This window comes from Mytilus galloprovincialis, chromosome 9 (assembly GCF_965363235.1).
Source record: "Mytilus galloprovincialis chromosome 9, xbMytGall1.hap1.1, whole genome shotgun sequence".
In the NCBI taxonomy this organism is placed as follows: Eukaryota; Metazoa; Mollusca; class Bivalvia; order Mytilida; family Mytilidae; genus Mytilus; species Mytilus galloprovincialis.
Window position 1 is genome coordinate 92,226,549 of NC_134846.1, and position 25,868 is coordinate 92,252,416.

The 25,868-nt window shown below is 33.2% G+C and overlaps 1 protein-coding gene across 5 annotated transcripts in view; it reads right to left on the reverse strand.

Annotated features, from left to right (window-relative positions):
• Positions 1 to 10,610: 10,610 nt before the first annotated feature.
• The window catches only part of LOC143046369 (hexosaminidase D-like), a 201,368-nt gene continuing 186,110 nt past the window's right edge, over positions 10,611 to 25,868 (reverse strand). For all 5 annotated transcript variants that reach the window (XM_076219500.1, XM_076219501.1, XM_076219496.1 and 2 more), the window contains 2 exons: positions 11,683 to 11,769; positions 10,611 to 10,839 (listed from right to left, as the gene is read on the reverse strand). In XM_076219500.1, coding sequence (XP_076075615.1) covers positions 10,665 to 10,839; positions 11,683 to 11,769 — 262 coding nt within the window. In that variant the 3' untranslated portion in view covers positions 10,611 to 10,664. The remainder of the gene's footprint in view (positions 10,840 to 11,682; positions 11,770 to 25,868) is intronic.

A 25,868-nucleotide genomic window follows, 5' to 3' on the forward strand; every position in this document is an offset into this window, starting at 1 on the left:
TTGATGTTTAAAGCCACTTTTGGCATTCTTGGCTATTTTTGTGGTGGTACCCTTTTATTGGTGGAGGAATCTTGAATGCCCAGGAAAACTGACAATCTTAGTCAATTAAAATTGGAATCGACAGCACCTGCCATTGGGCGGGGTCCGAACTATAACGATAACGGTATATAATGCAGTTATCAAACAACATAGTATATAGCCATCTATATACTTGCCTATATTTCCTATTTCAATTCAAATTCACAACTTATATCACCAATATATAATGAGAACTTTCAGTACGCAACAACATAATTTTAAAAATACACATCTATATAATATCATAAAATGTCTCTGACATTCAAACTTCACACATAATACCATACTTTTGATAGGATATATGGATTTTTCATGGGAACTTATCTTACACAGTTATATCACATTACAACTAAAATATACATTATATATATTTAATGTGTACACTTGTCTACATTTCCTCTCACATTTAAACTTCACACCAAATACCACCACTGATGAATATCAGGATTTGAGATGTGAACATCAATTAGACAGTAACCCAACAGCATAATTAAACATATATATATATATATTTGCCTAGATTTCCACTCACATTCACACTTCACACCAAATATACTCACTTAGAAAATCGGTTTGCACGATAATAAATGAATCCCCAGTATGTTATTCACTAGATAAATTAAATTTGATTAATTGTTTGCCATGATAATGACAAATATAACCTGAAGACCCATTCTGTTTGAAACGAATAAGATTAGGTATAAGAAATCGAGAATGTCCATCAATCAGTTCTTTACTACTCTGTCCGTCTTTTGATATTACTGTTATTGTTTCATCTCCGAAATCACATCCGATGTCTGTTACAAAAATATTACCATAAGTATCTGTACAAAGTCCTCTTGGACCTGATAAATCCCCTTTATATTGCCAGATCTGTTTACCTGATCCATCCACACAGTATACTGCACGACAAATTCTGGCATTAAAGCATGTGTAGATTACTGTGTCATTACTGAAAACAAGGTCTGTCAGGTCTGATTTACTCTCAACTTCTATTGAATTCAGGATTTCCCCTTCTAAGTCAACAGTTATAAGTGTACCAATAAGGCTACATCAGTGTACCAATAATGCTACATCAGTGGCACATTTCAACAGTTATAAGTGTACCAATATGGCTACATCAGTGGCACATTTCAACAGTTATAAGTGTACCAATATGGCTATATCAGTGGCACATTTCAACAGTTATAAGTGTACCAATAAGGCTACATCATTGGCACATTTCAACAGTATTAAGTGTACCAATAAGGCTAAATCATTGGCACATTTCAACAGTTATAAGTGTACCAATAAGGCTACATCAGTGGCACATTTCAACAGTTATAAGTGTACCAATAAGGCTACATCAGTGGCACATTTCAACAGTTATAAGTGTACCAATAAGGCTACATCAGTGGCACATTTCAACAGTTATAAGCAAGTCAGTAATGTTCGAGGCCGAAATATTTGAACTTAATCCAATTCAGGACAAGGCATCATAGAAGGACATTCATTATTTCACAAAATTTTTGTAACTGCAAATTTCAATTTAAGTATTCACATTTTATTTAGCATGTATGAGATTACTGGATGTTAGGCTGGCGATTACCCTAGTGACTCTCTTTTGAACATTAATTAATATAGCATGATGTGCAGGGTCCGATTCGATGAAATGATCTGAGAGTAATAATAGTTTTAAATATTTGTAATTCTAAATTTTTTTTAAAGATATGTATTTTTCTTGGTAACTACAAACGATTGACCCCCCTCTCCCCTCGATCAAGAACTTGATACTAGTATTTATACCCGGTTTAAGGTGGATCATCGGTATATATTTTCTCAGACTGAATTTACTTATACTTTGCCTAAATGAAAATTTTACCAAAAATATAATAAAATGTATGCTTCTGTTGTTTCTTTGTGTTCATCTTATTGTTGATGTGTTTACCCAGATTTGTTTCTCTCAACTGATTTGTGACTTTTGAACAGCGGTATACTACTGTTGTCTTTATTTACCCCAAGTATGGTTTATTCTTATTTAAAGATAAACAAAAAATGAGATAGACAAACACACGACACCAAATACAAACCTTGTCGATACATGGCCTCTAATATTGTCAAAATAGAATAATAAAGAGTTTGATCCTTACCTTTTTGATTGCGATTAATGTTACTTAAACTGTATTTACGTTGCTATAATTTTTTCTAAAATGTCTGATGTCAAGGTAATTAATTAGGACGTTTATTCATGATCCACTAGTCAGTAAATATTTAAAGGACATCTATATATATAGACCATACGTATTCCAATTAAAGACAATAGACATTATTTAATTGAACAAAAACATCTATATTAATTGGATATTGCATGATTGCTTACACACAATAAAACAGACAATTGTATAGTTATATGGGAGTGACTGGCTTTCATACAAGAACTTTAAAGAGAAGGAAAACAATAATTGACTACAAATATTAGTGTATTCTTAAATAATCATCACCCAATAGTGAATGTAAAATAATAATAATTGTCTTAACTTTTAAGATGAATTCAAAAGTGTTGGTAAATAAAATCCGGTTTGTCAAGTATAATGAAAGTGGAATATTTTAATTCTTGAATTATTCTTACTTTAAAAAATGGAAAACAACACGTTTTATAATTTATTGCGTCCGAAGCGCTTTTCTGGATTTACCTTCATCAGGAACGCTAAAAGCCAAACATTTGAAATCCGAAGATGTATAAGTACCGAAAATCGTTGAAGAGATTTAAAGGTTTTGGTAAAGATTTTGTTTACAATAAAATTGAGAAAGGAAATGGGGAATGTGTCAGAGCGACAATATGTTTTTTCTTTTTTAAGGATCATGTACACTGAGTGCTAAATTTGCATGAAAAGAGCTGCAAGGTATAATTTCAATGAGACAGCTACAACAATATATCATTCACTTCCACTCTGCAGGTGGTATTATATAGGTTGATTCTGTAATGTTGACGCAAGTTTTGATTGCATTTAACTGCAATAGATTGTTCTACCACCTTACCAGATTTGTCCTGTTCATCATGTATGCTGCATGTGAGATCAGTATGTGCCTCAAGATGTTGAAGTAGAGTTTTGCTGAAATGCAGATAGGTTGCTGCAGAGAATTCCAAGATAATGTTACCATGTTTATATTGTAAGTCTACATCCGTTGGTCGTATGGTGGCGTCCACTATTTTCCCGATGGCTTTTTGCTCATTCAATAATGACTTCTGTGTTGATTTGAAACATCATATATTTGGGTTTTGTTCACTCCTTAAATAAAAATGGTAAGATGAAAAAAAAGTGAAAATCTGCTAGATGGGGTAGGGATGTAATGTTTCATTTTTTTTTGGTAACAAATGAGTGCAGACCAGTATTCTTTATTGTAATATGTTCCAAAGTAAGACGTCTATGCATCATAGGTGTCATGACTGATTTCAAGTTTGTTATGTCTTGGTTAAGGTGTCACGGTAGTATTTGCATTCCAGAATTTAGGTTGCTCTTTTGTGTACTATATTCGTGGATAACGAAAAGCGGGGTCATAATTGTGGTCTTGGGCCAGTAATGGGATAACCACATCAAAGAATGACAGGACCACATCAAAGAATGACAAGACCGCATCAAATAATGAAACAAACATATCAAGTAGTGTCAAATCGTCAAATTTTTAAACATCATTACGTAATGTTAAAACCCTATAAAAAATAGACAAATCATCATTACGAAATAACAAAACCACATTATGTAACGAAACAACGACATTACGTTAAGTCACATACACATCAAGTAATGTTAAAACCACATTGACTAATGACACAACCATATTATATTAATGGTGAAACCACATCGAGTAATGACAAAACCATATTGAGTAATGACAAAAATATATCAAATCAATACGAAACCATATCGTGTCATATCGAAACATCATTAAGTAATGACTATTCCATATTAAGTTATATTAAAACATCATTACGTAATGTCAAAACCATATAAAGTAAAGACAAAACAACATAAAGTAATATCAGAGTTCCACATAAGACAGCTGTGGCGTTCCATATATTAAATATATATCTATCGGCCTAGATTTCCACTCACATTCACACTTCACACCAAATATACTTACTTAGACAATCGGTATTCACAATAATAAATGAATCCTCAGTAAGTTATTCAGTAGATAAATTAAATTTGATTAATTGTTCGCCATGTAAATAACAGATATAACCTGAACACCCATTATGTTTCAAACAAATAAGTTTAGGTATATGAAAATAAGAGTATCCATTAATCAGTTCTTTACTACTCTGTCCGTCTTTTGATATTACTGTTATTGTTTCACCTCCGAAATCAGATCCGATGTCTGCTACAAAAATATTGCCATAAGTATCTGTACAAAGTCCTTCTGGTCCTGCTAAATCCCCTTTATATTGCCAGATCTGTTTACCTGATCCATCCACACAGTATACTGCACAATCAAATCTCTCATTGTAGCATGTGTAGATTACTCTGTCATTACTGAAAACAAGGTCTATCAGGTCTGATTTACTCTCAACTTCTATTGAATTCAGGATTTCCCCTTTTAAGTCGACAAAACAAATTTCATCTTTACTTAAGCCTACAACCAGAGATTCTTTGGAGAATGATAAACCGTAGCATTCTTTGTGTAATGGTATAACTTTGGTAACTGTTTCACTCTCCATATTGAAGATCTTAATAGCTTTCTCTTTAGGATAAGTTATGGCAATAGTGTCCTGACTGATCTGTGTCACATTGAAGGCATCACCCGGTATAGGTAACACTTTCTGAAGCTCGCCATCCGAAAACAGTAGGTTAACTTTACCATGCTTTTCAACTACTAAAAGTCTGCCATCCATCAGACAAATCAAGTCACTTTTTTCACCCTCTTTCATATCTATTCTTGTCTCGATGCTCATGTTCAAATTATGAATGTTATATTGTGCTTGTGATTGAACTTGCTGATCCCTTCTATCACTTGTTTCCTTGTTCAAATCTAATGTCGTAAAAACCATCACTTCTCCTAATGAATTTAACGATCCTAACGTGCTTAGAATCTTTTCTATTTCATCATTTTGCTTCATTTCCATGACCAATTCTTTGGTTCTCTCATCTTTTTCCAGATCTTTAACATAACGTTGATATTGGTTTACTTGTTGCTCAATTTGATGTACACATAGAAATGATTGAAGTTTTGAAGTGTAATCTTCTGTTACTGTTTTTAAATTTTCTTTCATTTCGTTCAAGTTTTCGATTTTTCCTTCAAGTTCAGAAATGAAATCAGCTGCTTTGGATTTTTCATGGTTCCATATTGTATCCGTTTCTTGGCATGACTTCTTATCCAATTCGTCCAAATGTTTGTTTATTTCTTGTCGAATTCCTTTAATTGATTTTTTTATGTTTACGCATTGATTTTCTCCTGTCTTTATGTTTTTTGTTTTGTTGGTCACAAATTTATCCAAAAGTAATAAGGTAGAACTTATACTTGTCTCCACATTTTCCTTGGAGTTTTCAATTGATGTTTTCTCCACGATACTGGCTAAATTGGTTATTTGGGTACATTTAGAATGCTTAGTAGAAACACACCCATTGCAGCAAGGTATTAAATGATTAGGACAGTACATGTTGAGGTCTTCATTGTGTTCGTCACATTTTGTTTTGATAGTTGGAATAGATGGTTTATAATTTTTGATATCAATGGTCTTATGATCACATGTTGATTTGGATTCTTTGTGATGACTTAAACATGTGAAACATAATCCTTCATCACATTTATAACACCAGATGTCAGATGGAATGTTTATGTTTTCTGTGTGACATGGTCCACAAGATATTGGTTTACTGGATGCCATGACCTGAACATATACAAATTAAAGAAGTTGTTAAGCTTACTAAACACAGTCCTTATAGTTAAGTCTTGACCTTAACATGTACAGATAAAAGAAGTTGTTAAGCTTACTAAACACAGTCCATATAGTTTAGTCTTGACCTTAACATGTACAGATACAGCATTGATTGATTGATTGATTGATTGTTGGTTGCTTAACGTCCAGTGTCAAATATTTCATACCTATTAAGAACAAGAACAAGTTAATAATAAGGACAACAGGTAGGTCTTATAAAAGAGGCCATTCGGGATAATGATCAGGGGAATTTGGACTGCCCCTGGGAAATGAGGGTAAATTGTATAAGAATAGAAATTTTGCGTTGCAACAGGCCACCTATATTTTTTACAATTTTTTTATTTTTTTATTTTTACAAAAATCTTTCTTCTGTAACTACAGAGACAAATTTAACAAAAGTTGGTCACAATCATTATAAGGGTATCTAGTTTAAAAAATGTGTCCGATGATCCCGCAAGCCAACCAACATGGCCGACATGGCTAAAAATAGAACATAGGGGTTAAATGCAGTTTTTGGCTTATATCTCTGAAACTAAAAGCACTTTTGACAATGGGTTAAACATTTTATCAGATGAAGATCTATCAGACAAGCCGTTATTGGGTTGTTGCCCCCGAATTAGTAATTTGAAGGAAATTTTGTATTTATTTTGTTATTATCTTCAATACTATTATAGATAGAGATAAACTGTAAACAGCACTAATATTCAGCAAAGTCAGATCTAAAATTAGTCACATGACTAAAAATGTCAATTGATCCCATAAGGAGTTATTGCCCTTTAAAGTCAAATTAAACAATTTTTCGTAAATTTTTTAAATCTTTTACTTAAGTCTTTTCCTGAAACAACTGAGACAAATTTAACCAACTTGGCCACAATCACCAATAGGATATATCAGGTGCGCGAAATAGGCTCCTTGGAGCCTTTAGCTTTATGATGTCCTGAGGTACTTGATTTTGTGATACCCTCAGGACTATTTAACAGTTCATTAGCAGAGGTATCAATCAAGTAGTGTAATAACATTATTTGTACCAATAAGGCTACATCAGTGGCACATTTCAACAGTTATAAGTGTACCAATAAGGCTACATCAGTGGCACATTTCAACAGTTATAAGTGTACCAATAAGGTTACATCAGTGGCACATTTCAACAGTTATAAGTGTACCAATAAGGCTACATCAGTGGCACATTTCAAGTTATAAGTGTACCAATAAGGCTACATCAGTGGCACATTTCAACAGTTATAAGTGTATCAATAAGGCTACATCAGTGGCACATTTCAACAGTTATAAGTGTACCAATAAGGCTACATCAGTGGCACATTTCAACAGTTATAAGTGTACCAATAATTAAGGCTACATCAGTGGCACATGTCAACAGATATAAGCAAGTCAGTAATGTTCGAGGCCGAAATATTTGAACAATTAAATACAAGGCATCATAGAAGGACGTTCATTATTTCACAAAATTTTTGTAACTGCAAATTTCAATTTAAGTATCCAAATTTTATTTAGCATGTACGAGATTACTGGATGTTAGGCTGGCGATTACCCTAGAGACTCTCTTTTGAACATTAATAAATATAGCATGATGTGCAGGGTCCGATTCGATGAAATGATCTGAGAGTAATAATAGTTTTAAATATTTGTAATTCTATTTTTTTTTTTAAAGATATGCATTTTTCTTGGTAGCTACAAACGATTGACCCCCCTCTCCCCACGATCAAGAACTTGATACTAGTATTTATACCCGGTTTAAGGTGGATCATCGGTATATATTTTCTCAGACTGAATTTACTTATACTTTGCCTAAATGAAAATTTTACCAAAAATATAATAAAATGTATGCGTCGCCATGTTAGCTACAAGTCGTGTAAAAATTGTCCAAACTTGCATCGCTTGTTCATGAAAAAAAACCCAAATTTTTTCTAAACAAAAAGAAATCACATTTATTTCAAGACTATAAATCAAATCTTTCCGAAATTTGGAATCGACCTTGATGTGAGCAGGATATACAGTACTGTGTGATGCGTTTTCACATCCACTGCTTTTCAATTTCTTGAGCGAACACTTATATATTGGAGGTACAATTTTCAGCTATTTCCAACAGTTCATCTTGTAGGTCAAATGTTAGTTGATTTTTCCCTCGACTTTATTCGCATATAGCCAGTAATTTAACCAGCTTTATATTAGAGACTATATAAACTTTATATCTTTATGATAACACCTGTCTGTCATCACCCTTTAGATATTAAATAGATATTTTTAGTTTCTGGTCTACTGTCTCGTTCATGTTTGTCGTTTGTTTTTTGTTGCACTTCAATGTGTCTGTTGTTTCTTTGTTTTCCTCTTATAGTTGATGTGTTTCCCCCGGTTTTTTGTTTCTCTCAACTGATTTGTGACTTTTGAACAGCGGTATACTACTGTTGTCTTTATTTACCCCATGTATGGTTTATTCATATTTAAAGATAAACAAAAAATGGGATAGACAAACACACGACACCAAATACAAACCTTGTCGATACATGGCCTCTAATATTGTCAAAATAGAATAATAAAGAGTTTGATCCTTACCTTTTTGATTGCGATTAATGTTACTTTAACTGTATTTACGTTGCTATCATTTTTTCTAAAATGTCTGATGTCAAGGTAATTAATTAGGACGTTTATTCATGATCCACTAGTCAGTAAATATTTAAAGGACATCTATATATATAGACCATACGTATTCCAATTAAAGACAATAGACCTTATTTAATTGAACAAAAACGTCTATTTTAATTGGATATTGCATGATTGCTTACACACAATAAAACAGACAACTGTATAGTTATATGGGTGGCTTTCATATAAGAACTTTAAAGAGAAGGAAAACAATAATGGACTACAAATATTAGTGTATTCTTAAATATTCATCACCCAATAGTGAATGTAATATAATATTAATTGTCTTATCTTTTAAGATGAATTCAAAAGTTTTGGTAAATAAAATCCGTTTTGTCAAGTATAATGAAAGTGGAATATTTTAATTCTTGAATTATTCTTACTTTAAAGGTTTTGGTAAAGATAAGGTATAATTTTAATGATACAGCTACAACAATATATCTTAGAGGTGTAAATATCTGTAAAACACAGAAAGCTTTACAATATGCAGACTGTTAATCATTACATTTTCTTGTAAACCGGAAATGTTTCTTTGGTTTAGTAGTATTGTAGTTATTAACACTTAGGGATGACAAGAGATCACATTACCAAAAGTGCATAAGAACAAGGGAACGGAAAGTGATACCAATATAAAAAAGAAGATGTGGTATGATTGCCAATGAGACAACTATCCACAAAAGACCAAAATGACACAGACATTAACAACTATAGGTCACCGTACGGCCTTCAACAATGAGCAAAGCCCATACTGCATAGTCAGCTATAAAAGGCCCCGATAATACAATGTAAAACAATTCAAACGAGAAAACTAACGGCCTTATTTATGTAAAAAAATGAATGAAAATCAAATATGTAACACATAAACAAACGACAACCACTGAATTGCAGGTTCCTGACTTGGGACAGGCACATACATGAATTATGGTAGATAAACATGGAGACAGATGTATTGATAGAATTGAAAAAATATGAATGAACAAAAAAGCTTCCCACTTTGTTGAACAGTTGATATTTAATTGGTTTTTTTTATGCAGAAAACCCCATAATCTATTTTATCATACTATTTCTTGTCTTTTTCCCTTGGACATTTCTAAACTGGGTTGTCCTAACAAAAGTAATCGTGAGATGTCAACTCTCATATTTTGATATGTACTTACACATTTTTAAGTTGCTGATAATTTCTGTTTCATCTTAGATTTAGCCATCATACGAAGAAAGCTGAGCTACTGAAGAGTCATATAAGCACAGTGAGGTATGGCAACAAATTTATAGATAACAAAAGAAGACAAAAACGAAACACGAGACAAAACCTGTACCACTCATCTTGTGAAAACAATCAGTCTGCTCAGGAGGACCTTTAGATACACATACTACTGTAGTTCATTTATTTTCGTGGATTGAGGTGAATTTTCATTTTTGTGTATATTTGATTTCATGGTTTTTCAAAAGTCTGCATAAATTGCTATACAAACTTTGTAATTCGTTGGACATGTGAATTTGTAGTCCCTGGGTTACCATGAAATCCACGAAAATTGGTAAACAATGAATAATAGTGAAGCCACAGTAGTTATGCGTCATGCTGCTGATTATGTTTGAAATTAAAATAATAAGCCTGGTATCTCTTGTTTTTAGATTTCAAGCTGGAAAGAATCTTTATTGCTCACCTGTCAATTTTGCATAAATTGATATGATGCAGATATGTCAAATAGTTTCAGGAAATAAAGTTAAAACATGTAATATCATCCTTCAAGGCCAGTAACTCTTATAAAAAAGTCAATTAACAATTCTTTCATTTCATAATTTATTTGGCCTTTCAAACTTTTTTATTAGAGCGTCACTGATGAGTCTTTTGTAGATGAAACTCACGTCCAGCGTGCAAAATTTATGTCCTGCTATCTATGATGAGTTTATATATATATGAACGCTTATTGATTTCTCAAAGTAATACAGAACAAAATTTACAAATCTCATTTTAATGAACACTTTCTACTATCCTTTTTACACAAATCTATTCAATTAACGATGAAAGTCCACTATTTCTAGCATTTTCAATGATGTCCTTTAATTTGTGTTTTTTAGGAAAAAAGTAAACATTCATCCATTCGTCAGTAGCTGCGTCATAGAATACTTCTGATAGAGATGACTGCAGTCGTGCTTTCAAGATACGAAAACTCTCCAATAACCTAAAAAAAAAGAAGTAAAGCTTATTCAAACCAGGGAGGGTATATTTATAGGTTGTATTTCTGCAAATATGCAATGCACGTTCCAAGAGGAACCACTTATACATCTAAAACTGTGCTACCTTTCTGTAAAGCTGAGTTTTTTTAATTGTATCCTCAGATATAAAAATTAATTTATACACTTCTTTTTTTCATTGCTAAAGACAAAACAAAGTATTATGTCACATTTAAATGACTCACAGTTAAGCTCATACTAAAACTCTTTACTACCACTACTTTTACTTTGACTTGTCCTGAGAAATTGGTACAATTTTAAGTTTGACCCATTGTATATAGAGTTTTATAGACAGTAATGATAACATTTACCAATTTTCCTGCACCAGATGCGCATTTCGACAATATATGTCAGTGATGCTTGAGGCCAAAATAATTGAAATCCAAAGCTTATATAAAAGATGAAGAGCTATAATCCAAAAGGTCCAAACAGTATAGCCAAATCTGTAAAAGTAATCAGAGCTTTGCATGAGGGAGATACATTCCCTAACTTATAATAATTTCTAACATTTTGCAACAGCAAATTTTGATAACACAAAAAATCTGTATTTTCATGCCAGTGACGAAGTACTGACTACTGGGCTGGTGATACCTTTGGGGAATAACAGTCCACCAGCAGAGGCATCGACCCAGTGGTAGTAATAACATTAACGGTACTAATTTTCCTGCACCAGATGCACATTTCAACAATACATGTCTCTTCCGTGATGCAATTTAAAACATTTCAAATTTAACATATGCATATATATTTCTGAATTTCATATTAACTGAAATCAATAATAATGAACTTACTTTGCTACAGCATTTAGTAATGGTCCTACATGGACAGGGTTGACAAAGTTTCTTTTTATTTGATATTCGTTCATCCAAGTAAATATGCTATAAATAGAAAAGAGTTCATATTTTATATAATGCTTTACTGATGAACACATATGAAATTAACAACCATCATGCATGTTTCTTCTCTAAATCAATTCAAAATTCAGTATGAATATCCTTAATTAAAAAATTAAAATGACAATTTTCTTGATTTGAATGATATAAAGTTCATTTACAAAGGTGGATAATGAAATCCTGACAAGTTGTATACTTTGTTTATTAGGTTACTGGGCTAATACAGGAGATACATTTTCTATCAAAATAATCCTGTACAAATCTGAATAGAAAATACATGTGTTAAAATGTAAATGATCAAGAGTCAATCTATAACAGCATGAAAGAATTTCCAGAACCTGGCATAGTGTTTAAAACTGAATAAATGAATTTTATGCAACAGCAATTTAAATCTATTATTAGCACTTTTTATATGTTTCCAGTCACTAGAACAGGACTCAATACTTTGTGTAGGATTTGGATATCTACAAATTCTTAAATATGATTTGTTGATATGTTTTTCTTTTGTTAAGATTTTGATAGACCCTATTGTCTTAACTAGTTGTTTAAAATTTGTTAACCCTATGTCAACTTAACTGTGATATACATGTGCCCTTTACACATGAATGGAATTATAGGGTTCCATGAAAGTTGAAATTATAAGAATAACCATAAACATGTTTGAGTTGAGAAATAAAAAGTTTAAACACATATTCTCCTGGTATAAACAACCCATCAATATAGACATAAAACCAATACTTGTACCAAATGTTCAAATATATAAAAACACTCTGAATATACACGCCATATATAGGCTATAATAAATTCTAAAGACTTTGTAAAGTGGATTGTCGCACGACAACGCAGATGCTCTATATTTAATATGAAATAAACATGATTCAAAATCATACATATATATATACACATATAACATGTATAATATATAATTCAAACATCAGTATCAAACAAAAAACTCTCAAACAGCTGAATAAACTTTTAACAAGAAAATTCAACTGTTCAGATTGACAGTGTCGTGCTGAATGATTACATGGGCAATAAAATACCATGAAAATAATTTTGAAGGGGGACAACCTAAGGCCCTCTATGCTACATTGATGAAAACACCACAGGAGAAACTAATTTCACTCTAATGAACTGCCCGTTTAAACGAATGAAATTACAACTATTCAGCGTTTATTTGTGTGGGCTGAATATCTCAAACTGAATAATCTTTATCGTCCCACATTATAGCTGTCAACTTACCCAGTAATACAGGTAGTTCTGTGTGCCAGAGCATGTCGTCCCACATTATAGCTGTCAACTTACCCAGTAATACAGGTACTTGTGTATGTCGGAGCATGTCGTCCCACATTAAAGTTGTCAACTTACCAAGTAATACCGGTAGTTCTGTATGTCTCAGCATGTCGTCCCACATTATAGCTGTCAACTTATCAAGTAATACAGGTAGTTCTGTGTGTCTGAGTATGTCGTCCCACATTACAGCTGTCAACTTACCAAGTAATACAGGTAGTTCTGTATGTCTAAGCATGTCGTCCCACATTATAGCTGTCAACTTATCAAGTAATACAGGTAGTTCTGTGTGTCTCAGCATGTCGTCCCACATTATAACTGTCAACTTACCCAGTAATACAGGTAGTTCTGTGTGTCTCAGCATGTCCTCCCACATTATAGATGTCAACTTGCCAAGCAATACAGGTAGTTCTGTGTGTCGGAGCATGTCGTCCCCCATTATAGCTGTCAACTTACCCAGTAATACAGGTAGTTCTGTGAGTCTGAGTATGTCGTCCCACATTATAGCTGTCAACTTACCCAATAATACAGGTAGTTCTGTGTGTCTGAGCATGTCGTCCCACATTATAGCTGTCAACTTACCCAGTAATACAGGTAGTTCTGTGTGTCGAAGCATGTCGTCCCACATTACAGCTGTCAACCTACCAAGTAATACATGTAGTTCTGTGTGTCTGAGCATGTCGTCCCACATTATAGCTGTCAACTTACCCAGTAATACAGGTAGTTCTGTGTGTCGGAGCATGTCGTCCCACATTACAGCTGTCAACCTACCAAGTAATACAGGTAGTTCTGTGTGTCTGAGCATGTCGTCCCACATTATAGCTGACGACTTACAAAGTAATACAGGTAGTTATGTGCATCGGAGCATGTGGTCCAGCATTACAGCTGTCAACTTACCCAGTAATACCGGTAGTTCTGTGTGTCTGAGCAGGTCGTCCCACATTATAGTTGTCAACTTATCAAGTAATACAGGTAGTTCTGTGTGTCTGATCATGTCGTCCCACATTATAGCACATTAAACAACTGTTGATACCATCACAAAAACCAGATGCTCCGCAGGGCGCAGCTTTATACGACCGCAGAGGTTGAACCCTGAACGGTTGGGGCAAGTATGGACACAACATTCAAGCTGGATTCAGCTCTAAATTTGGATTGTGATTAAATAGTTGACACAGCATACGTTTCTGACACAGAATGAATGTGGTCTAATGAACTTTAAAAATATTTTTTGCCTTTGAGCAATTCACTATGCTGTTGAATATTAATCCTCTCAAAAAAATTTTGAAGAATTTTTCTTTTTATTTGTGACATCTGAAATGAGAAAAATTTAACCTCTCCCCCCCCCTTTTTTTCCACATCCCCCTTTCCCTTTTTCCAAAACTGATCTCAATTCAAATTTCGAATGGAGTTTGCAACAATAACTACTCATTTAAATACATCATAAAATATTAAAATGTAAAATAAAGTGCTTGTTATCACTGAATGGTAAAGATTGTTTTAATTTATCAGTTGGTAGTAAAAGTGAATATATACATTGTATATTGTATAAAACAATGATTTAAGTTGATTCAACTACTATTCTGGACAAAGAAAGATAACTCCAATTGAAAATTTCTTGCTATTGCACAATATTGTGCAATTAGATATTTCTTGCTATTGCGCAATACTGTGCAATTGAAAATATTTGCTATTGCACAAAACTGTGCAATTGAAGATTTCTTGCTATTGTGCAATACTGTGCAAATGAAAATTTCTTGCTATTGCACAATACTGTGCAATTGAAGATTTCTTGCTATTGCTAAATACTGTGCAATTGAAAATGTCTTGCTATTGCACAATACTTAATATAATAATTTTGGATCCTGATTTGAACCCACTTGAAAACTGGGCCCATAATCAAAAATCTAAGTACATGTTTAGATTCAGCATATCAAAAAAGCCCAAGAATTCAATTTTTGTTAAAATCAAACTTAGTTTAATTTTGGACCCTTTGGACTTTAATGTAGACCAATTTGAAAAATGGACCAAAAATTAAGAATCTACATACACAGTTAGATTTGGCATATCAAAGAACCCCAATTATTCAATTTTTGATGAAATCAAACAAAGTTTAATTTTGGACCCCGATTTGGACCAACTTGAAAACTGGGCCAATAAACAAAAATCTAAGTACATTTTTAGATTCAGCTTTTCAAAGAACCCCAAGGATTCAATTTTTGTTAAAATTAAACTAAGTTTAATTTTGGACCCTTTGGACCTTAGTGAAGACCAATTTGAAAACGGGACCAAAAATTAAGAATCTACATACACAGTTAGATTCGGCATATCAAAGAACCCCAATTATTCAATTCAAAGTTCAATTTTGGACCCTTTTGGCCCCTTATTCCTAAACTGTTGGAACCAAAACTCCCAAAATCAAACACAACCTTCCTTTTATGGTCATAAACCTTGCGTTTAAATTTCATTGATTTCTATACTAAAGTTATTGTGCGAAAACCAAGAATAATGCTTATTTGGGCCCTTTTTTGGCACCTAATTCCTAAACTGTTTGAACCAAAACTCCCAAAATAAATCCCAACCTTCCTTTTGTGGTCATAACCCTTGTGTTAAAATTTCATAGAGTTATATTTACGTAAACTAAAGTTATAGTGCGAAAACCAAGAAAATGCTTATTTGGGCCCTTTTGGCCCCTAATTCCTAAAAATGTTTGGACCAAAACTCCCAAAATCAATCCCAACCTTCCTTTTGAGGTCATAAACCTTGTGTTCAAATTTCATAGATTTCTATTCACTTTTACCAAAGTTAGAGTGCGAAAACTAAAAGTATTCGGACGACGACAACGCGGACGACGACGCCAACGTGATACCAATATACGACCAAAACATTTTCAATTTTTGCGGTCGTATAAAAAGTTACATTTATCTTTCAATGTTCCTTTATTTTTTTACTTCTATCTTTTTATTTTGTGATATTATAGAATAGGATAGTATGATAGGTACTTTGAACTCCAATCAGAAGCAGTTCTGCTGTCACCTTTTTTGCATAAAGTTTTGTATGTGTTGTTGACTTTTAATTTATTATAGAGTGAAGTGTTTTTTCTTAAAACGCTGAACTTGTCATGCATGAACTATTTGCCACTGGACATTTATCAAACAATAGTCAATCAACACATTTTTCTGAATCCATTTTTACTGTATGTTTATCAATGCATGCCATGCACCTAATTGTGTTTTCCTGATCAAGAATTCTGTTTTCCAGTAGAAAAGTTTTATAAGACCCTTGCCTGTTGGTGAAGAACATAGACTATTTAGATATCATTTTTTTTGTCACTGGAAGCTGTCACATTGATGTATATTCAACATCTTCTATTATAATTGTTCATTTATTGTTTTTTACTATTACCTATCTAGATTAATAATAATAATAATAATCTTTATTTCAAGAGTGTATGCTCAATTAGTACAAACACTATTCTCCCTTGAGGCTCTCACACTCCACTCACAATGCATCACACAATTTCTTCATAACAAAGATAAACATAAGAAAATATAAATCAAAATTGATACATAGTCATTTAAATAAATCCTGGATTTTCAAGTAAAACTTAAAGCAGTTTGTTTTAAAAGTATTTATGTTTAACATATGTCTTAGTGCTTCTGGTAGTTTATTCCATAAAGTTGGGCCAGAAAATGAATGTTTCTAAATGTGTTTGTTCTTGCCTTTGGTATATTAAGTAATTGGGTAGTATTTGATCTAAGTTGCATTCTATTTTTATTTGTAACATAGGAGATTTTGTTAGACAAATATTCTGGGACAGATCCATATAAACATCTATGAACATATAAGGCCTTGTGGTAAATTACACGATCAGTAAATCGAAGCCATCATAACTTTTTAAACATTGTATTAGATGGGGTATCATAAGGAAGTTCAAGAATAATTCTAGCTGCTCGTTTTTGAAGTTTATCTAATCTATTTGTATTTTTGGTCACTGGTGTTTCCCCAAATTGTACAACAGTAATCCAAAATAGGGAGAATATAACCATTAAAGTATAACTTTCGTGTTTCTAGGGGGAGGGGTTTCTTTATCCTAGACAAAAGATTTAGTCTGGTACTGATTTTTGTGCACAAAGTGTCAATTTGGGCTGTCCACTCAAGATTTTCATCAATAATTAAAGAACCTTAGTGAGCACGCTCACATACCCCATGTCCCCACATTGTCATTGGAGAAATTAAATAAGAAAAAAAATTGTATAAGAAAAAATATTGAATAATAATTTCCTGTCAATATACATAGTATGTCCTTATTATCTACAAAATTTCATGAAATTCTGTTGTGTGTTTTCAGAGGAGTTGAGATGACAAACTGTTGCAGAAGTACATTGAAGCAAATAAGTTCAAAGGGGCATAACTCCTAGAAAAAAAATTGAACCGTAATTTCCTGTCGATATGCACAACTACATTGTATGTCCTTATTATCTGAAAAGGTTTCGTGAAATTCTGTTGTGTGGTTTGAGAGGAGTTGCGATGACAAACTGTTGCAGTAGTACATTAAAGTAAATAAGTTCAAAGGGGCGTAACTCCTAGAAAAAAAATTGAATCACAATTTCCCGTCGATATGCACAACTACATAGTATGTCCTCATTATCTGAAAAGGTTTCGTGAAATTCTGTTGTGTGGTTTGAGAGGGGTTGCGATGACAAACTGTTGCAGTAGTACATTAAAGTAAATAAGTTCAAAGAGGCGTAACTCCTAGAAAAAAAATTGAATCGCAATTTCCCGTCGATATGCACAACTACATAGTATGTCCTTATTATCTGAAAAGGTTTCGTGAAATTCTGTTGTGTGGTTTGAGAGGAGTTGCGATGACAAACTGTTGCAGTAGTACATTAAAGTAAATAAGTTCAAAGGGGCGTAACTCCTAGAAAAAAAATTGAATCGCAATTTCCCGTCGATATGCACAACTACATAGTATGTCCTTATCATATGAAAAGGTTTTGTGAAATTTTGTTGTGTGGTTTGAGAGGAGTAGCGATGACAAACTGTTGCAGTAGTACATTAAAGTAAATAAGTTCAAAGGGGCGTAACTCCTAGAAAAAAAATTGAATCACAATTTCCCGTCGATATGCACAACTACATAGTATGTCCTTATTATCTGAAAAGGTTTCGTGAAATTCTGTTGTGTGGTTTGAGAGGAGTTGCGATGACAAACTGTTGCAGTAGTACATTAAAGTAAATAAGTTCAAAGGGGCGTAACTCCTAGAAAAAAAATTGAATCGCAATTTCCTGTCGATATGCACAACTACAGTGTATGTTCTTATTATCTGAAAAGGTTTCATGAAATTCTGTTGTGTGGTTTGAGAGGAGTTGCGATGACAAGAATCAGGACTGACGGACGGACGGACGGACTGACGGACGGACGGACGGACGGACGGGTCAAAAACATTATACCCTCCGCAACTTCGTTGCATGGGGTATAAAAAACCCAAGGAGCTTTTCGCAATTAACATATCTAATGTGTGAGTTACCATCAGTCAAATTAAGAACATGGTCTGTTTTTGCTAGTTTCTGTCTAGAACCAATAACCATAGATGTAGTTTTTGGTGGATTTATATACATCTTATTTCCCTTGCACCATTCTTCAATTCTTTCTAAATCAATTGTAATGCTGTCTTGGATGGTATTGAGACTACGACCTGTGCAGTGAATGATAGTATCATCTGCATAGAGGTCTGTTTGAGATGAGGTTATATGAAGGGGCAAATTATTAATGAACAATAAAAATAAAAGGGGCCTAATATGGAGCCCTGAGGTACTCCAGCTTTTATTTCTAGTGCCCTTGACTTAATTGTCCCATTTTCCACTTGTTGGAATCTATGAGATAGATATGATTTAAACCAGTTACATGATAAATTTGAAATTTTGTAGCACTGCAGTTTTTGAAGAAGGATAATGTGATCTACCAGATCAAATGCTTTTTTAAAATCTAGGAAGATAATACCTATAATTTCTCCATCATCCATGGCTTTCAACCACTGATCAATAAGTTTTAGTAAAGCAGTATGACAAGAGTGGTGACTTCTAAATCCAGACTGACTTGCATGAAGGAGCTTATATTTTAATAGATATCGGTATAGGTGTTTGCAGACATGTTTTCAAAAATCTATGAAAGAGTAGGCAAAATAGATATTGGTCTATAGTTGTCGACAGTATCTTTAGGACCCTTTTTATGGCTTGGCATGACACGTGCATTTTTAAGCTCTGAAGGAAATATACCAGCAGTGATACTCCTATTTATAATATAAGCTATTAACGGTGAAATAACTTCTGATGATAATTTAGGTATGCAGGGACTGATCTGATCCATGCCTTTAGCTTTTGCAACATTTAAATTGCTAAGGCAGTCCTTAACTTCTGCAACTGTAATCAAGGGGATGTAAAACCAAGTATCTTGAGGTACTTTTGCTGCTTACTCCTGCTAAATCTTATTACTATCAAATTTGTATGATTGAGATGTCGATAGGTTATATTTTGGGGCAATATTTATAAAATGTTTGTTAAAAGCATTAACTATATGCTGAGTTTCTGTGATAACACCATTGTGTGTCTTAAGTTGGGATGGAAAAGGAGAACCTTTAGTTTGGTTGAGCCCCTTGACATATTTCCATAATTCTTTTGGATTTTTAGCCTGTTCAATAGATGTTTTATAAAATTTGTTTTTTGCATCATCTATAAGTGATGTGCTTTTGTTCCTCCAGAACCTGTATCTTTCTAGATCATGCTTTTTATGGTAATAATCCCTGTTTTGTCTGGCAGTTAATATTTGAGGGATTAACCATTCTGGTCTTTGAACATTTTTGACTCGCTATTGATTTTATTGGAGCATGCTTATTTAAGACATTATTGAAAAGAGAATACCAGATATTTAAAGCTTTGTCTGTGTCATGTTCTTCTATCACATTATTAAAAGGTTTACATTGAAGTTCTTTTATAAAATTATCTTCATTAAACTTTTTAAAACACATATAAGTTATGATCTGGTGGCTAGAATCTGGTATTTCTTTAACATTTGTTTTTCTTGTAAGGCACACTGGGTAATGGTCACGGAATGCCAAGTAAGGTACATATGTTTCAATTATATTATCGGACTTATTTGTATATATATGGTCAATGATCTTTTTACTTTTATCTGTTACTCTTGTTGGATTATCAATAAGTTGTGTAAGACCATAGCACTGTATCATATGGGACCATTTGTTGTTACTACATCCTTGAGCATAGTCAATATTTATATCACCCATAATAATAATTTCTAAATCTAAGCTTGCTGCTTTACTTATTTTTAATTCAAAAGCATCTATCCAGTCTACTTTCATAGCTGGTGGTCTGTAAACTGAACACAAAAGAATAGGTTTTGCGGATGGAAAATTGATCTGAAGCCAAATTGATTCAACATTACCAATCTCTAAGTCTTCTCTCCTTTCATATGCCATTAAGTTGTTTATATAATTTAATACCCCACCCCCTGTTTTGTCTTGGGTTTCATGTCTATCTCTTCTTATTATGTCATAACCATTTACTTCAATTAAATTATCACCTAATTCTGGATTCTGGTCACTGGTTATGACGTACTTATATATATAGAGCACAGGTGGTCGACTGTTGATCTGATGGATAAAATCTGTCTGTCTGTCACTGGTTCAGACGTACTTATATATATAGAGCCTAGGTGGTCGAGTTGTCTTGTGTGTTTGGCATAGTTCAAGGTCGTAGAGTTGTCATTGGTTCAGACGTACTTATATATATAGAGCCTAGGTGGTCGACTGTTGATCTGATGGATAAAATTTGTCTGTCTGTCACTGGTTCAGACGTACTTATATATATATAGAGCCTAGGTGGTCGAGTTGTCTTGTGTGTTTGGCATAGTTCAAGGTCGTAGAGTTGTCACTGGTTCAGACGTACTTATATATATAGAGCCTAGGTGGTCGAGTGGTCTTGTGTGTTTGGCATAGTTCAAGGTCGTAGAGTTGTCACTGGTTCAGACGTACTTATATATATAGAGCCTAGGTGGTCGAGTGGTCTTGTGTGTTGGGCATAGTTCAAGGTCGTAGAGTTGTCACTGGTTCAGACGTACTTATATATATAGAGCCTAGGTGGTCGAGTGGTCTTGTGTGTTGGGCATAGTTCAAGGTCGTAGAGTTGTCACTGGTTCAGACGTACTTATATATATAGAGCCTAGGTGGTCGGGTGGTCTTGTGTGTTGGGCATAGTTCAAGGTCGTAGAGTTGTCACCGGTTCAGACGTACTTATATATATAGAGCCTAGGTGGTCTTGTGTGTTGGGCATAGTTCAAGGTGGTAGAGTTGTCACAGGTTCAGACGTACTTATATATATAGAGCCTAGGTGGTCGAGTGGTCTTGTGTGTTAGGCATAGTTCAAGGTGATTTGATGCCAGGATATCTCAGTAGCATGGGTTAAACTAATTAACAAAAAGGGAGACTCATCTCTGCCATCAAATTATAGACCGATATCCTTAATTAGTTGTGTAGGAAAAGTTATGGAAAGAGTTGTGTTTAAGCACTTATAAAATCATTTAAAAGCTAATAAATTAATTTATGAGTATTAATCAGGATTTCTCCCTAAAAATTCAACTGTTCATCAACTCGTAGAAATATATAATTGCATATTAAACTCCTAGGAAAAAAAAGATATAAACTGTTTTGTATTCTGTGACTTCTCAAAAGCTTTCGACAAAGTTTGGCATAGGGGTCTTATATGTAAAATGAAAGCGTATGGTGTTGACGGAAATGTATTGAATTGGTTTCAGGATTATCTACACGACAGAAAACAGAGAGTAGCATTAAATAACTCGTCTTCTTCCTTTTGTTGTCTTATATAAATTAATGATATTGCTGATAAGCTTACTTCACTGTGTCGGCTATTTGCTGACGACACATCATTCAATTATTCTGGTAACGACGGAGAACAGATTAAATCTGTTATCGATCGCGACTTGAAAGAGCTGGATGTTTGGTCTTCTAAATGGCTTATGTCATTTAACCCAGATAAAACCGAAATTATGATATTTTCAAATATTGAGATTCCAGACCTTAGCTTTTCCTTAAATGGTAAAAATATACCTTTAAGTACATCTCATAAGCACCTGGGAGTTAATTTCAGTAGTGACGCAAAATGGAACAATCATATTGAAAGTATAATTACAAGTGTAAAGAAACACTTAAATGTTCTACGTAAACTTAAATACCGATTATCTCGAAATAATTTAGAAAAACTATCCTTAGTTTTTATTCGACCCATTTTTGAATATGCCACGGAAGTGTGGGATAATTGTGGAATAAGCTACTCGCATAAATTAGAGGCCGCAAGAATAGTAACAGGTCTACCAATATTTACAAAAACTGAAATTTTATATTCTGAGGTTGGCTGGGAATCTCTTTTTGAAAGAAGAAGGAGAAGAAAATTACAGATGTTTTATAACATGAACCAAAAGCATGCACCAGAATATTTATGTAATCTTGTACCTCCTTGTGTACAAAGTACAACCAACTACCCGTTGCGAAATGGTCATGATATTATTGTTCCATTTTGTAGACTTTCCCTTACTACTGAATCGTTTATTCCCTCTACTATACGTGAATGGAATAAACTTGATACAAAAATTCGCAGTGTCGACTCTATTTCTAAATTTAAGAAAGAATTAAAAAACGATAGTCTATTATGTAAAATTGAAACGTTTTATTTGTACGGCCCAAGGAAATTAAATATAATCTTAACGCAATTGCGATGTTCCGCTTCATTCTTAAACAATGACCTATTTAGAGCTAATATTATAGATGATCCTTCTTGCCATTGTGGGTCCGATATTGAGGATGTCTACCATTACTTCTTCGTTTGCCCAAAATACACATTATGTAGAAAAACCTTATTCCATAACCTTAACTGGCTATCAGATACAAAACTATTAATTTGCGGACACTTGGAACTTTCGAACGAAATTTTTCAAACATGTTCAGAATTACATAAAAAGGTCAAACAGATTTCTTATGCCTTGATAGAGCGTTATTATTACTGACACGGAACGTCATCATTGTCATCAATTCACAAGTCATCGTCACAGAATTATACGACTTTTCAAACTTTCTTTTTCTCTTTTTACTTTCTATCCTCTTTGTTCACCTATCAAAGCTAGTATTATATTGCATAAATTGTTTGTTTTATATGCATGTCCATTATATTATACTATTATTGTAACTTTATATTGTATTATGGAGAAGACTTCATAAGTATGATTTACTTGTGTCTAATCCATTTTGCTTTAATTCAGCAAATAAAATATGTTTAAACTAAACTAATTAACAGATCTAATTTTGTTTGGCTGATATTTAGAATCAGAATCAGAATCAGAATAATTTATTATAGTGTCACATACCAATATAAAACACAATGAATACATATAATAACATAATATGCAATTAAAAATTATTAAATATTACAATTAAAATATTGGTACCCAGCCAAATTACTGACTTATGAGACACTTTAAAAATATCACACATATTATAAAACAATTAAAACTAATGTACTAAAATATTACTAGTATACACAATACCTTCTTCGATAAAACATTTGATATAAAGTTTTAGCTAAAAATGGTTGAATAGCATCATTTGACATTAAAAAAATAAATTTTTCCTGTAAATCAAGATCATTAAAAGAATCACAAATATCACCAGATTTTTTCATTAAATCATATCTTAAATCTGCATAAAAATCGCACCCTAATAAAAAATGTTTTTCATCTTCTACACAATTATCTGTACAATATATACAAGTGCGCTCATTTAAAGGAATTTTTGGCTTGGTGTATCTACCCGTTTCAACTGCCAGTGGTAAACAGCCACTTCTAAAATTTGACAAAACACGTCTATGCTGCCTGTTACGAACTAATTTTACATAAGAACTAAATTCTAAAACATGTTTATACTCTCTATAAATACGTAATTTATTACCATTACATTGATTTCTGTCATTAAACAATTTTTCAACCCACTCATTTTTATCTTTTTCACATAGTTTAGATTTGATATCTTGCAGTTTATGTTTAATGGAAAAAGTATCATTAATAACATTTTCAATACCTAAAATTTGTGCTTTCTTTATACAATTTTTATCCCATGACCTAGAACAATCCTTACTCCACATATGAACCTTATACGTAAGTCTTGTATCATAAGCTTTGCTCACTCTAAGAAATAAACGAAAAGTTTCCAAAATTTCTGCTGATTTCGTACTTGTAAGTCCCATATCACCTTGAATGGCTATATTTGACGCATTTGAAGCACTTCCTAAGAATAACCGACATGCTTTGTTCTGTATAACTTGTACCTCTCTCCAATTTGTATGTCCCCATATTCCAGAACCATAGTATAGAACAGGCTCAACTACCGACCTATATAGTTTCGTAAACACATCACAAGTCATTCCACCACACGAAATAAATTTAGCATATAAGGCTGAAAGTGCTCTGCTTGCTGATTTAGTAATTTCTCGTACTGTATGTTTATAATCCAAAAATTCATTCAAATGTAGTCCCAAATATCTGTAGGATGAAATATAATTAACTGAAATATCTCCGCATTTAAATTCAACGGCAGATCTAGCAATGTTTTTATTACGGTAATGAATAACTTTCGTTTTTTCTGTATTTAGAGTCATTCTCCATTTCCTACACCAGGTGTTTAAACAGTCCAACATCTTTTGTAAATTCTGCTCATTTGGAGCTATCAACGCAACATCGTCAGCGTAAAGAAGAATAGATACATTTAAGTCACCAATATCTACACCAGCATTAAGCGAGCGAATATCCTCCGCAAGATCGTTAACATATATAGAATACAAAGTAGGAGACATTTTACAACCTTGTTTCACACCGTATTGAACCGGGAAAATATCTGTCAAGTTGTTTCCTAATTTTACAGCACTTTGTGTCGCATCGTAAAGAGACTGAATTGCTTTTAGAAACGTTCCGTTAATACCCATTTTCATCAGCTTATACCACAACATGTCCCGATTTACATTATCAAAAGCCTTCTTCGCATCCACAAAGCACACGAAAGAATCTTTCCTTTGTAACTTTCTATTTTTAATAATTGTTGTAAGTATATATAAATGATCCAAACAGCTTCGGTTACGTCTAAATCCATTTTGCTCTTCTGCTAACATGTCATTTTGTTCTAACCAATTTGTCAATCTTTTATTCAAAATATCCGCATATATTTTGCACGGCACTGATATTAATGAAATTGGACGATATTCAAGTGGATTAAGGGGGTCCATTTTCGGTTTCGGAATCGGAGAGATCATACTCGTTAACCATTCACTAGGAACGTGCCCTTCTATGAAACAAAACTGAATAATTTTATATAGCAAGTCTATACACGTGTCATTTCGTAAAATCTCACCCGGTATCTCATCAATTCCCGCGGATTTACCTTGCTTAGCTCGAAAAACGGCCTCGCGTACCTCATCCCTTTCTATAGCTCTATTTAGTTCAGTTGTATCAATATTATTGTCATTGACTAAATTATTCCTATTTTGAAGTTTATTTTTAATGTCCTTAAGAAATTCATCATCATACGAACCATTTATATCTGCACTGTTGTACAGCTTTTCGTAGTCTATTTTCCATTTTTCTAATACAGAGTCAATGTCACTTGTAATTTCTCCTGATTCTGATCGAATTTGAAAAGTTTGTCTCGATTTGCGATCATTGG